This window comes from Hetaerina americana, unplaced genomic scaffold (genome assembly GCF_022747635.1).
Source record: "Hetaerina americana unplaced genomic scaffold, ioHetAmer1.1.p SCAF_1, whole genome shotgun sequence".
Classification (NCBI taxonomy): domain Eukaryota; kingdom Metazoa; phylum Arthropoda; class Insecta; order Odonata; family Calopterygidae; genus Hetaerina; species Hetaerina americana.
Window position 1 is genome coordinate 70,066,808 of NW_027286069.1, and position 16,424 is coordinate 70,083,231.

Consider the following 16,424-nt stretch of genomic DNA (forward strand, 5'->3'; position numbering starts at 1 on the left):
GTAATCGCCGTCAAAAACCATAAAGCGAAAATTATACCAAGGCGAGGCTTTATTCAACCAGATGCTAACCCGTTTTCAAACCATAATTCCTATTTTTAGGAGGTAAACACTCGTTACGCAGGTACTTAAAAACATCTCGCATTATGGCTGGATCTGACAGATATTGGCGAAAGGGACGCCCATTTCCTGAATCATATTCCCTTCTTTGAGTGCGCTAACAGTCGGTTTACAAGTAGATGATAAATTCTAAGCAACTGGCTCGTACTGGAGTACCAAAAGTTCAAAAATATTTATGCCGGTTCAAGGTCTGGATGTCTAAATTGTACCAACATATAATGGCATGATGGAATCTGCTTCTTCTAATACAATTTAGTTCACGCAAGATTACCAGCAATAATTTCTTCAGCCGTCATTTCGCTGTTAATCTTTAAATTGGGGCAAAAGCGCCTTTAATTATGGCCAATTAACAGTATTTCATGCATAAATATATGAACAATTATATAGAAACACTTAGTATTGACCAAAAAAATCTCACTTGTCATTTCAATATTTAAAAAAAAATAGACATATCGTTATATTCCTGGTTCTTTAGCCAATAATGGTCAATAGTACTCATTGTGTGTCCATACAATTTAAATTTATCTCAAGAACGTTGTCTCGAGACACATTTTCCTCTTTACAATGTTTAAGAATTTCGTTTGTGCATTAAAGCTCACGACTAAGGGTTAACTGCTAACTATTATATTTTACTCTTTAATGTACCATCACAACTTGCCCGTTTATTTTTTTATGGAATTTAAAAATCGTTATCTCTTCTAAATCGGTTCATCAGTATACTCAAGTAACGACAAATATCTTCAATGGAGGAGATAGTATGTAAGTAAAAGTGAAATGCAGAGTTTATATACGTATTAATCGACAAGTCGATGACCTCCCATTAGTGCCTTTCAGCTGCTACAGTTTAAAGTCATTTCCGTCATTAATCTGGTTATTACGACGGTCAAGGACATTAAATATCTCCAAGTGCATTGGAAATTGGGATGGGTAAAGGTTTTCAGAAAATGTTTGATATGTTCGAGTAAATTGAAATCTGAGTACCAATTATCTGTTTGAATGTCATTTTCTTCAACTGTTGAGGTGATTTTATACCATGAACATGATTGCATTAACATCAATATTAAATCTTTAGCAGAAACGGAATGGGAACCGCTAAAATCTCGCAAACTAAAAGATGCAAAGATGATGATAGAAATTAATGGAAATTTATTTATTTATATTAGAAGAATAATGATTATAAGTCCGATAATTGTAAAAAATTGCTATTAAAGCATTAAAAAACTTTTTAAAATTGAAAAACAAAAGACGTAATAATATTGGAAGACTCAATGTAATCACCGGCTTTAGTAGGGAAAATACTGCCGTTAGAATGTTTAGTTTGGATGAAAGAAACTCTGAGTGATCACTTATGAAGTTATGTGAACGTAAAGGGGGGAGTGATAATGTCAAACACGCTTGTTGAACTATTGAATAGTAAGAGATTCAATGGAGAAGCTCAAGATAAAGGAATATTCCAAATAAATTTCGTGCTGGTGAAACGAAGATATAAGAATCAAATTATTTTATTCCCAGTTAACCTGGTCCCGACTTGGGCAGTGACGACAAATTAGTCTATGCATATTGTAAGGTTTAAATAAATACAAGAGAATACACACGAAAAATGAAAAATATATAAAATAAAATATTTGTGTGTGTACCGAACCTTTATTTACGAATGTGCACCGACGCTCTTATTCAAAACAATCGCCAAAATCACTGTGATTAATATTTAATCTCCGCGAAGCTTCCGCCGACATCTCGATAGTTACTTCACAACTTAAGAATGCGAGCATCTGCAATGGATAGGTTTGAAAAACAATTTACTTTGGAAAGACGTTTTGAAATTCGTGCCAAGGAGGTTTGGGGTTAGCTGGATACTTGTTGGTATTGGGAAATGAAGAATAAGTGAAACAGGAGAAGAGCTTTCTCGATAATTTGCGGGAGGAAGTTTCTTTTGATTAACGCCGAAAATTTAAATGGAAAATATCTTTTCCGGGAACGCGGCAAAACTCTCCGCAATGAGTGAGACGCTTTTCTTGGCGATTATAATTTCTTCATGTAGTACTAAATATAAATCCTCCTTTTTTCTATGCTTGTTTTTCCCTAAGACTAGAATGAAACGGTAGGAAAGGGAATCCGCGAAAGAGGTCGTTAAATTTGTCATTAAGTAAGGTGTAACACGAGTATGTAATACTTTCCTCTTAGAATGGAGATTACAGCGATTTTTAACTGAAATGAAAAAAAAATCATTAGAGAAGCTAAAAAATCCTGACACTATAAACTCCCGTAATTGCAAAGCTAAATCGATGGTCAATACGTAACAGAATATTGCTTTTATTCATAATTCCCTCTATTAACTTTTGATGGTTCTCTTGTCAGTTGGAAAGCTCTACTTGTCTGGTTCCATTGCTTCCCTTCTAGTGTAATATGACCCTAATCATTGGGCCTAATCACTCTTATTAATTATATGAAATCGTTTACTTGTAGAGCAATATCTCGCCTATTCTAGTTTATTAAAAAAAAATATGTATTAAAAGGAAAGCGAGTGCTTGAATCAGTCTGGTTATTAAAAAAAATCATGATGCTCAAAAGAAAGATAAATAGGCGGATTGAATGCTTAAAAGTTAACATCATCAATATTTCATATTACACGTAAATTTTATTTATAAAGTATCCGTGATGGGATCTGAATTCGAGAATTTGGTCGAATCTTATGAAACGAATTCTTCAAGAAGTCATCAAATTTCTGATATCGGTTAAGCAGTTTTCCATTAACTATGCTTTTGCATATAAAGACGTGTCGCAATATGTTCTGAGTATCATACATGTTTGTTATTGGTAACTTTAAAAACAAACAGTCGAAATTCTAGAGACTAGATGCTGCTAATGTCAAATTAATTCAATGAAATTACTTCACATTTTCTCGCATCTAAAATGCATATGCTTCCGTGACATTTAAACTAACTGTCTATGTTCTCCAACTTTAAATATAAATTTTGTCTAAAGTGGAGAGAATTGACGAAGCAAGAAGAAAATTGTGTAATTTCGATACTCTGGGAGTATAAACAATATTATAATAAGGCCTGCTAGTTTCCTTCCAACGAGCGTACCCGAATATACCAACGACTTACGGGATACATTTTTACCACCCGTTCCAGCTTTTCTTTGTGGTTTATTGTTCATTATTTTTACATTAAAATGGTTATTTAGATGTTTATCGATGACTGACAAAATATCATATTATAGCCTTAAATAATCACAGCAACTACAGTTAATAAAAGTAAAAATTAGTTAGCACTAGTCTGATGTATTTAGGCGTTTATAAAATGAACAAAATTTAATCAAACATTAATTTAAATGTATCATTACATTTAGCATAAATTTCCATACGAGAGAGAAGACAATGCCGCTAATGGCTTCAAACATTAAAAATTTGAAGTGGATTTAGCTTCACCTAAAAACGTCAACTGATAAAATAGAAATGGGAACTCATAATTGGATGAACTAATGGAGTTGGGATGCGGATTCGATAAAGTCTTTAATATTTCAAAAAATAATATCTAAATTAATCAAGTTTTATGACTTATTTCCATGAACATGTGGCTACTTGAACGCTTAGGTGAAATGTAGGGAAAAGTATTATTTAATAAAACTCATACTAAGGATAGTTGAATATTGAAATTCGTTTTACTCTTTGGGAGGACGTAGCTCTTCATTGTGAGGCAGAAAGATTATAACCCGATTGAACATGTGATTTAAGACGTATATTTTCTACATGACAATCACTTGTATAATACACATCATAGATTTAAAATATCAGTGACAGGAAATTTCAAATAACGTTGTGTGGCCTTCCATTTACTAGAGAAATTTTTGCTCTTGCCTACATTCCGATAGGTTTAAGATATCTACTGAGACAGCTTAATAATGCGGAATGAAATAACCTTAAACCTCAGTTTGGTTTATGAGCACAAGAAGGGCTTAAATGAGGTAATTGGAAGCCGAATGCAACTGAGCGCCTTTCGCCTTTTACGTTGAGTTTCATGCATTGTATAAACAAACTTGGAAATGATCGGCGTTATTTACATCTAACAACTGCTCATTTTCTGCTATTTATTGACATGGGTGTAGTTCAGCTAATTATACAATACTTGGGCAAAAGTTGGAAATTAAGTATCTAAAACCAGTCCTCAAAGTTAAGTTCATAACCTGGTTTCATAACTATGGTAATGAGACAAGTAGGTCAACAATATGAAATAAGAGATGTATCAGAAATGTCCTATCGGAGGATCTTTTCAAGACGTTTCATCTCCACGTTTTTTTATCTCCCAATTATGGGGGCAACTGTTTACTTCATGAAATCATAATCTTTCAAAAACAAAGATGGTGACATAGCAAGGATAACAAAGAAGGGCAGAAAAAGAAGAGGAAAACACAAGACAAATAGTGAGGGCTAGAGATATTGGGAAAAGTGTGGGAAAGAGCCAATAAAGCAGGACATGTATTGAAGAGCCTTTCTCGGAGGAAGTTGGATATCCGTGGAGAAGGGTAGAAAATGTGAAGCGATGTCAAATTCAAGGGAGCAAAGGAAAATATGACGAGTAAGAAGAAAAGGTAGCTAAGTTTCAAGATATTTCCTTCAAAAAAAAGACCAGAGGAGCCTGCATTGAACAGTAACGCCGCCGGGTCTAATAAAAATAAAATTACAACGATTTTGCAGAAAAATCGCGAGAGAAATTACTCTAGAATAGTAAGATGAAAGAAATAAAACAACAACAACTTTGACTAAGTGAGTCAACATTCGTTATTAATAACCAAATTTGGCTATAGATCATTGATTTTATTTGTGATAACCAATGCACCTATTAATATTTTGAAAATACTTTTACTCTTACCTACACAAATAGTATTTCTGAAACATTTACATGGTTATTAATGAAAATTAAATAAATTAAAATATCTTGGTTTTATGTAAACCATGAAAATATCACGATTATAATTGAATTCACGCATTATTGGCGCAAACCAGATAGTAAAAAAGTTGAAATTGAAGTGTATCTTCTCTACTTTATCTACGATATTTATCTCTGCATGAAACCTATTCTTATTTCAGAGGAATATAAGAAATTCCCTCATCCAAATGAAGTTGAAAATAGCTCTAATGAACATTCAAAATATATATTTGTGCTTACTAAAAACAAAGCAATTTTTTGTATTTAAATGTATAATAATATGATAATACATCAAATTAAACTATGATTTCAGTTTCCTCAGAAATTATGGTTAATATGAAGCTTAGCATATAGAGTTACATCTATTAATGCCCAAAACTAAAACTTTTTTCGATGCATTGGTTAATGTTTTATAACGCCAACAAACCAGAAATTAATACATGCTCATTTACATTAAACTCCACTATGCTAAATTGGTAGGAATACGTAATTGCCTTTTAGTTGATACGATAAAAATTGCAATATTTCATAATAATATTGTATGTCCTGTTGTTAGCTCATTGCAGAACATTAAAAATTATAAAGGTTGTCTACTCTGAGGGTTATATTATCCCCGTAGTAGGATTGCAAACACACACTGGATTTTTATCTACAGTGCTTTTAAGAAGTATCAAAGGCAAGGTGACCTAAATATTTGTCCGAAACTGGAGTGAATGATAGCATTAGCCCGACTTCTTTTACCTCCTCATATTTATGTGCCTCCAAGGCATTGATTAATTTCACTTAATGAGATGAGAGCCATGCGGCCTGAATCGAATCAAACGAAAAGAATCTCATAAGAGGGAGATGGCTTTTCCGCTGTGCTTGTTAACTATAAATATATTCCAAAGATAAATTTCCTCAGTCTCTTCTCTTATCTTTGAAGTAACCTTCACAGAACAAATCCTGATAAAGGCAATAGTTGTTCCGTTACTTTTTTTATTAATATATCATTAGTCTCATGTATATCAATTGGAAAAGTGAAAAAATGACTAATAAAAAAACAATAATTATATGACATTAAACATTTCCCAAGCCTACCTTGGTTGCATACTTACCTAAGTACCCGCCTCTGAAATAAAATATCTGCGCACCGTTAGGTAGCGAAAAATCGAAAAAATGCGTCCACTGTTGGAAAGGTAATTACAATCGAAAAATGCTTTGGTTTCTTTAAATTTTTTGGAGTTAGTCTCCCACTAAAAGAACCTTCCCACCATTTGAGAGGCCACGGCTCCGGAGCAGAGATAAAACGATAAGCGTGCATTCATTAATTATCGGGAGGGTCTCAAATGAATTTAGTTGGTGCCGTAAACTTTATTTACTCGGGGGGGCTACTAAATATAATAGAAAAAGAAAGGAAAAGATTAAAGCGTATCTCAGGGAAATATCCTTTGTTAATAAGAGGGAGAGACGGTTGTTGGGTCAGAGTCGGAAGGGTTTGGGGATAGAAAGGGTGATGGGTGAGTGGGGGAGGAGGGAAGGAAGCGGAGATACAGTATCAACACGATTTCCGCATAAAACGGGAGGTCTTAATTAAGAAGTTGGGGTGTGGGGGGTGCTGGAAGGGATAAGGGTTTGACAGTGATCCTCTCTACCAACCCCCTCTTGGGTTTCCTACACTCCACCCCTAGGTGATCCCACCAATCCTATCATCATCCTATCCCCCGACCCTCTTCCAATCTTTCCACCCACCCAAGGGTTTTCCTACCCCTCACCTGTTCTCGCTCTCCCTCCACCACTTCCTCCGCCGGAAGCCCCGATGCCGTCGACCCTGCCGCCGCTCCCCTCCGCTGAGCCCTGTCCCCCCCGGCCGCCTGCCCTCAGGTGGTGGTGGTGGTGATGGTGCCCAGAGAGGGTGTTTGAGAGCAGGCCGGCGATCCGTTCGGCGAGGCCGGGGGCGGGCGGCGGGGGCGAAGGGGCCGCAGCGGCCGGGTGCTCGATGACTCCAATGAGGTTGGGGGCGGATCCTCCCTTGCGGGCCGCCAGAGTAGTGTGGGAGGTAATGGGGGCACACGCCGTGGCCGAGGTGACTGCCGCCATCTCCTAGAAGACGGGAGAGATTAAAAGGGTGGGATGAGGGAGCGGTCTCCGCATTCTTGTTCGCGGTAGTGGGAGAGAGAGAAGTGGCGTCGACGGTTTATCGAGATTCGCGGGGTAGGAGGGGCCGTTGGACGGAGGAAATTGGATTGTCGCCCTCGGCCAACTCCACCTTATCCGCCTCAGGAGTCTAGTTAGACCCTCCTCATTCTCTTCAGTAGCGAGATCTCACATCGCATTTGCTGGGAGAATTTGGGATTAATCTTACAATCGGAAAGCACAGTTTCAAGAACAGAGAGGCGCACATAGCCCATAGGCCATCCGGCCGCGAAAAACTCACATCAAAGAACAAAAAGCGTGAAACACAATTACCACGAAATCTGGAATATGCCTTATGTATGGCTACCACCGTTGACATACAGGCAACACAGGTAGGTGAAATTTTAGAGATATAAACACCACGGTTTTACTTAGGGTACTGAGGAAACAATTCATCTGTTAGAATGAAAGGGCATGGCAGAACATAATGACAAAATGAGAGATTGAGACTACGGAACAAGAAAACCCTCCCCCATCCGTTTTTTCCCTATCGCACAATTCACTGCCGTAACATACAAGGAGCTATCTAACACTATCTAACATATTTCCTGCACACGGTAATCTTCCTCTCAAATCTGACATTCCATCAAACCACGCAAAATGCCCACGGGGTGGTTTGCCGTACTTTCTACAATCACTTTCTGGCAATGACCCCAACGCTAGATATAGGTTGAGTCGGAGTTCATTGACTGCTTTCATATTCTGCGTTTGTTTTAAATCAGTTATAGTTACTCTCGGGTGGTAAAGTGGTCGTAGGTGGAGGAATTAAAGGGAGATATGAAGAAATGATTCAACAGTTTCAAGGAGTGATGAAAAACGACGTTGGAGTGTACGACGAAGATTCCTTATAATGTTTATGAAGTCATTCAGTTTTTCTGAAGATCGTGCGATAATTTTTGAGGACCATCTATCATTTATCTCTACAAGCGGTGAACCACCTACTGTAAAATGTGGTGTTACTTTCATATTAAGTTATGCTATCCTGAAACTAGAATGTATTTCTTAAACTAGCTGAGTGCTTTTTGCGTCGTGAATAATATCATCATAATTTAAGCATCTTCTAAACTAGATGTAGAAATGTGTGCATAAAGCAGTGATGATAAGAACCGGAGATAAATTTCTGCTTCAAAATGACGGGTTAATGCAATTTTGAGTGAAATTGTTCATTCATTTATATGAAAGGGAATATGTAAATGGCTTATCAGAAAACTTTGCATAATACAAGATTGTGCCATCACATTAAATCAGTGTCATCGAAGTCTGATATAAAGTTGAATTCTTTCGAATCTCTACTTTTTAAATTATAACGCTGTACAGGAAAACCATTGTTGAACTGGGAATTGATCAACGGCGATGTAGCAAAAAGATTGGGAATTCTACTATTTGTAATGTATAGCACGTGAACTCAATGAGCACCTTTTTCCGGCGAAATTTAAAACAAAGTGACCGTAGGTTAACTCTCTGAAAATCATCACGTAAGGATTAATTTATACCTAGTTTGATAATAATCAAGATAAGGAACAATTTAACAACAAAGTAATTTTCTAGAGTGGTTTTTTGTCATTTCATATAAAACAGTCACTCTGAAATGTATTGATACAGTGAGTAATAGCTTACATTTGAAAAATAAATTTATGTTCAGCTATATCACTACTTAACTATTCACATCAAGATAATAATAATAATAAAAATATTTTTATTCATCCAAGTGACACAGTGCATAGTAGCTCTAGCAAGTGTATAGGACATGTCATGGTTTACAAAAAATAGAAAGTATTACAAGAAACAAGTGTTACAAGGATAAAAGGAAGGAATGAACATTTATGAATTAGGTCTCAGGCATTCTTTGATGCTGTAAAAACACTTATCAGAGAGGTATTCTCGGACCATTTTCTTGAATACTGGTTCACGCTCTTCTTTTTTAATACATATAGGTAGGTTATTATATAATTTTATACACATTGACTTAGGACCATTTGCAGCCATGGTTAAGTTTGTTGATTTTACATGCAGGTTGTTGCATTGTCTTGTATTGTACAGGTGAATGCTATTGTTCGTTTCAAAATCTGCACTATAATTTTTAACAAGCATTATAGATTGATAGATATATACACAGGGAGCAGTTAACAATTTTAACTTTCTAAAGAGAGGTCGACAGTGTGCATAATAATTTTCATTGCACATAATTCTCACCATCTTTTTCTGTATCTTTAGAACACTGAGAAGGTGAGAGGGCAGTCCCCACAATACAATTCCATAAGAAATTCTTGAATGAAATGATCCATAGTACAACATAATCAACACATTTTGACTTACAGTGTGTCTTATTATGGAGAGTAAGTAGTACACAGAATTTAACTTTTTAATTAAGTTCAAAACGTGGAAATTCCATTTGAGGTTACAGTCTACATGAAGTCCTAGGAACTTAAAATTACTTACAAAATTTAAATTACTACCATATGTTGAAAAAGAGTTATCAATTGTGCTGTGCAGAGATGAGAAGACCACTACATGAGTTTTTTCAACATTAAGAACCAGATTATTACATTTGCACCATGTAGACATAGTTTTCGTCAGAAGATCACCAGCCACAGCCAGATCCCATAAATTTTTACTGGGTGTCATTGCACTCACATCGTCAGCATAAATAACACATTTTTTAGAACCATTTAACTGCAGCTGCCCAGGAAGATCATTAATAAAAATTAGAAAAAGTATAGGTCCAAGCACTGACCCCTGTGGTACCCCTCTGTTGACCTCCAGGGGGGTGGAGAGGTAAATTTCTCCATCATTTTTGTAGGCCACCCTTTGTTGCCGATTTGCAAGATAGGACTTTAGCCAGCTCAGTGCTACTCCCCTGATGCCCAATAGCTCACATTTTGATATCAACTTACTGTGGTCTACAGTATCAAATGCTTTGCTCAGATCATAGAAAATTCCCAAAACCTTACATTTAGAGTCAATCTCTTGAATTATATAATTGATAGCTTCAAAAAGAGCAAGATTAGTTGACTTTCCCTTGCGGAAGCCAAACTGGTTGTCTGATAGCACATTTTGGCTTTCAAGATAATCAACCAGTCTTTTGCAGAAAACACACTCGAGAATTTTACCAAATTGTGAAATGATAGATATTGGTCTATAGTTTTTTAAATCGTTTCGGTCCCCTTTGTTCTTATAAATTGGTAAAACCTTAGCCATTTTAAGGGAATTCGGGTAAATGCCCTCAGCCAAGGACTGGTTCACCAGCATTAGCAGTGGTGCTAGAATGAGATCTCCACAGTCTTTTAATAACTTTCCAGTCACACCATCAATGTCAGCAGAGTGTTTTTTCCCTATCTTATTGAGATAATAGCATAATTCACTCACATCACAGGGTTTAAGATACATTGATGTATAAGTTGCATTATTGATTGACATGGGCCCTGAAGGCACAGGATGTGGGGAATTAGGTAGAGACAAAAAAGCTTTATTAAAAGCATTGGATATTTTACCTGGTTCCGTGATTAAGTTGCCAATGTTATCATTTACCTGGAGAGGCAAAACCATGGAATTTAAGTTGCTGTTGCTTTTTATGATTTCCCATGCTACTTTTGAGAAATTAGAGGCATTCCTAATCCGCCTATCATTATACTCCTTTTTTGCCTGCTTTATTAAATACCTGAACTCTCTTTTTTGCTGGGAGTAAAGCTGGTATGTTGTGCTGTCACTAGAAAATTCAATCTGTAAGTACATAGTTTTCAATTTTTTTGACATACTGCGGATTTCAGGCGTAAGCCAGCTTTTCTTATTACCTCTCCTAATTTTAACTGGCTCGTAAGGAAAAGCAAGGTTTAGGTAATGTATGAAGTAACTGTAGAAGACTTCGAAATTTTCATTAACATTGGCCAACTGAAATGACCCCACCCAGTTGTGCTGGTTAAGCAACACCCGAAAATAGTTAACATTCGACTCACTGAAGTACCTCTGGTATTTAAAGGCCCTGGATGATGATGATGAAGCATTTTTACACAAATAAAAAGTAGACAAAATCACGGAGTGATCTGACACTGCAGGATCAAATACTTTGGTTTCAGTACTGCTTTCAGGATAATCTGTGAAGACATTGTCTAACAGAGTTTTACTCTTTGCTGTTATCCTGGTAGGGGAACTTACTAGTGGTTTCATGTTATATGTGTCAAAAACTTGCAATAGTTGTCTTTGATCTTTACCATCAACCATCAGGTTGCAATTGAGGTCCCCAGTAAGTATAATTGAGGGTCTGGACGAATGATTAGTTATATTATACAATAAATTCTCGAGTTTTTCGAGAAATGACACATAGCAAGCCAGGGGAGACCTATAAATAACCAGGACAACCAAAGCATGGTCAGCCATTGTAAGCCTTACAGCCGAGCATTCAAACGTTAATTCATCATTGAGTTTACTTATGTTACGTGAAATAGAATTAAAAACTAGGCTATCTTTGACAAAAATAACAACACCACCATGTTGATGATTTTGACGGCAGAAAGCGTCACTAATTACATAACCTGGGATTGATACAGTCACGTCTTTTAGCCAATGTTCACAGATACAGATTATGTCAGGTTTTTCACTTGTAGTCACAGCTTCAAGACCCACAAGTTACGCAAACGTTACGCAAGATATGCAAACATGTTTAATAATACATCTCAAATCAAGAACTTTGGTGTCATAGTGGTTCTCAAATAGCGTTGACGATATGAACCAGACCTAATATTTAAAGTCTTATAATCCACCATCGGTTTAAAATATTTGATTTCACATTTTGGAAGAGGCAAAGGTAGAAAAACATTTCGAATCCGAACAGAAGGGCTTCTAATACCATCGACTTTGGCTTCCAAGAAAGCTCACTAAATTCAACCCTTGTTACTTTAACAACTTTCAAAACTATTTGCCAAGTTCTCACTATCATTTGTTTTCTTCTTGATCAACTTCACCTTCTCCATTCTTCCCCACATCCACATTTCAAAAGCCTCCAATCTACGTCTATCCTCCTTCTTCAATGACCACGTTTCCGCGCCGTACATATCTACACTCCATATCAAAGTTTTTACGGGTCTTTTCTTAATATCCTTACTCAACGTCCCTGTCATCAACTCCCTCCTCCTTGTGAAAGCCTCTTTGCCTAGAGCAATTCTTCTCCTTACGTCCCTACTACTTTGACCGTGTTGGTCCAAAACAATTCCGAGATACGTCAACTATTCTACCTGCTCTAGTTTTTGCCCTCCTATTTTAATATTTAGCTTGGCCTTTTTCTTTCTAGAAAATCGCATAACCTTTGTTTTATTAATATTGATTCTCATCCCATGCATATCGCTCTGAATTCCAATTAACTCAGCAGTGCTTGCAACCCTTTGGCTGAATGACAAACCAAAGCTTGGTCATCCACAAACCTAACTGATTTTACGAATTCCCCGCCCACTTTCATTCCTACCTCCAGGTTTTCCCATGCCTCTTTAATCATTTCCTCTGCATACAGGTTGAAAAGTAACGGTGATAATGGGCAACCTTGCCTTACACCTCTTCCTAACACTGCCCATCCAGACTCCCCGTTCCCCACTCGCACCTGAGCAGTCTGAGACATGTACAGGTTGCGGATTAGCCTTCTTTCCCTCCAATCTATTCCTATTTTCTGCAATATACTCATTAGTTTTTCCCAATACACTCTATCAAATGCTTTTTCGAAATCTACGAAACAGGCAAATACCTCCTGGTTGTGTTCTATATTCCTGTCGATTAATAATCTCATTACTGCAATGGCATCACGCGTACCTCTCCCCTTCCTAAACCCAAACTGATCATCGCCTAAGTAATCATTTGCCCTACTCTCTATCCTTTTGCTTATGATCCTGAGGACAACTTTAGCTGTGTGGGATATCAAACTTATTGTCCTGTAGTCCTCACATGACGTAGCCTTTACCTTTTTCGGAATAGGAACTAAAACTGATCTCACAAAGTCTTCCTGCCAGATTCCTTCCTCATAAATAGTACGAATCAACCCATATAGCCTCTTCCTCCCACATTTTCCTAAGCCTTTTAAAAGTTCCGCGGGAATGTTATCCACCCCCACGGCCTTATTTAGTTTCATCTCCCTTAATGCTCTTTCTATGTCATCGTCGAGTCTGTCTGGACCTAAGCTATCTTCCGCTACGTCATTTTCCTTTTCTATGTCTAACTTTGTTGGTCTAAGTGCTTTAATATACAGTTCTTCTATATATTTCTTCTATCTCTCTTGGATCTCTCCTGTGTCAGCTATTGTTTTACCCGCCTTATCTCTAACTATTAGCCTAGATCTCCCTTTCTTATTTCCCGATAAAGATGTAGCTCTCCTGTACAGCGCACCAATTTCACCCTTCCTCTGCAACTTTCCATATCCTCTAACTGCGTCTTCCACCAAGCTTCTTTTGCTTTATTTGTTGCCCGCCTCAATTAATTGTTTAATTCTTTGTACTTCATTTTCCCTAAGTCTGTGTTTACATTCTTCCATGTTATCCTCTCATCCATCTTTGTAATCATCTCATGCATGATCCATGGTTCCCTAGTCCTTTTCCCGTTAACGGATCCAATGGATCCTTTGCAGCTTCTAACAGTTCATTTGCGGCTTTCGATTGCCCTTTCTTGATACGTGCCCATTTTTCTTCGATATTACACAGATCTTTACCGTCAGCCATGATTTTCTCTGCAGCCTGCTGATTCTCTTTCATTGTCAATCCATTTATGCTTTTATATTCCATTAACTAACCCGCCACCCCTGCCTTATCTTTTTGAAACGGACGCTACACTTCAGAACAAATAAATTGTGGTCACACTTTAGTACACTTGAAGAGCACTAAATTTTTACTTGAGTCCACATCTGCTCCCGGGAAGCTGTGCGAATTTCACACTTCTCCTGAATATTTGCCAGCCATAATATAATCTAACTGATACCTTCCTGAGCCACCCGGCATTTTCCATTCATACCCCTTTTGTGGTGTCTAAACCAAGTGTTGGTGATGACTAAACCCTGTCTCCTGCAGAATTATATAAATATATACACAAAAATAATTCAAGAAACGGTGATTACGTGTAATTATAGATTTGATAATTGTATCAAATGAAAAAATCGATTTTGGTTGATTGATTTAAGATAACTTATTATTAACTTGTAAATCCTTGACATTCAAATTTATTGCTTCTAATAGAATTTTTCCTTGGGTGAATATACTTGTTTATATTCTCTAGCAATACATAAGGAAATGAAGGAGTCACAAATGCACGACCGATATTTCAGACCTTGCCTTGGCACTCTTCAGATAAGAAAATTGACATGAAGGTAGATTGAAAACGTAGAAGGTAAACGAAAAAAATATGATGTATTCTTCCTTATATGGTTCTATCCCTATTAACATTGCCCCATGTTAACACAACGGAATTTCATACCAGGACAAAGACGGATCTGGTATAGCTAAAAATAACATGTCATTCATTATTAAAATTAGTGGGGTAAATATTAGGGTATAATTAAAATTTGTGATATTTCTCTTACTCCGTTTTTAAAGTAGTTTGCTACTTACGCCCTCCTTCAGGATATAATAGAACTTGGTATCCATGATTTGCAGAAGATCATGCCTGATCTTATTAAGAATTTACGATAGTATATATGGTACACTTACAGAGGCTTTGCTTTTCTCATGGGTGAAATTTTAGATAACTGAAATCTGCCTGTTTTGAAAACAAAATCTTCCACTAACTCCTTCAAAATGGCACATGCAATATGTGTCTAGGATCAAAAACAAACCATTTGGGTGACTATGGCAGGGACCAAAAAGTTTTAGATAAGTCGCACTATTTGAACATTTCCCATAATATTCCTATAGGTATTTGATATTATGTTATAATATTATAGATATATATTTAAAGAATTATGGTAAACTTTATATAAGGAAGTCGTGGCAGTTTGAGAGATTGATGCATTTGCCTAAGTTTTAATTTACGTATCCACTCACTTGAATCTCAAGCTGTGAATATGTATTTTACTATATTAGATTGCAAAAAGAAGAGTTCACCATGATGATAGACATGACTAAACAGAATGATACTTCACTAAAATTACGGATTTTTACATTAAATTCATAAACTAAAAGGACTGAATGCTAGTTATTTTATTTTTTCGTTTTATGATCGAAAAAGAATAAAATTGAATTAATTTTTAGAATAATCGTAATTATTGAAATGATTCAAAATTTTCCTTATTTCCACTTTCGCAACGCATTGAATCATAAAAAGCTTTTTCTATACCGGATACCAACATGGAATTTTACATTTCGTTTAAGTATTTAATCTCTTTAATCTAATCCTGCTCACGCCATGCTAGTTTTATATGTTAAGACTTACCACGGAGAATGTTTTCCAGGAATACAATAGTTTGAATATTTACGGTCTCTATTTGAAATTTTTTCTAACAAAAAATTATAGCCATTGGCAATTTTTTCCATAGTTTTAGAAGACCTTAGGGAAGATATTTTTCATAATTATCTTAAACGTTTGTTATTAACAGGCAATTACACTCCCCTTTGAATATCATCATTATCTAATGCTATTATTTGGAATATTATGGATATGCCATCCATTTAAGTAGTAAGGGAAAGACGGCCTTAATTCATTTCGCTGTGCAAATATTTTGAAATTCCGTTTTACATTATTGTTTCAAATGAAAACTCAGTCTCAATGAATCAATAAATATTAAAAAATAGTCGTTAAAGACATTTCAGAAATTTCCTATTATTTGATAATATTAAATATAGCGATGAATATCAATTCATCATCTAAATTATGTTGTAATTTATGAAGATTTATTTATCCTTTCCGGCACTTTAGTTTTGAAAAGATCAGAGTCTCAGCAATATGATGTGCTATCATAATACATTGTTAAATGGCGACTGTTTACTAATTTGATTAATTATAGAATCAAAATTAACATGAGTATGTAAAGGATTAAACAAACTAACTCGATAATAAATAAAATATTTAGTATGGAACGATGGCTTTAGGTTGCATGCTCTGAATGCAGAGCTGACTGCTCTTTACGTAGGACTTCTGATAGTTGCTTGATCCGACCCAAAAATTACATGCTCCTTTGAGTGCAGTCAGTGGTGGAATTGCGTACTGTATCCTAGAGTTACCTCATCCGTAAAAGACCCA

General features: G+C 36.2%; 1 protein-coding gene across 1 annotated transcript in view; it reads right to left on the reverse strand.

Annotated features, from left to right (window-relative positions):
• The window catches only part of Dgk (diacyl glycerol kinase 1), an 87,567-nt gene that overhangs the window by 54,787 nt on the left and 16,356 nt on the right, over positions 1-16,424 (reverse strand). Inside the window, exon 4 of the mRNA XM_071582636.1 lies at positions 6,803-7,130. Coding sequence (XP_071438737.1) covers positions 6,803-7,130 — 328 coding nt within the window. The remainder of the gene's footprint in view (positions 1-6,802; positions 7,131-16,424) is intronic.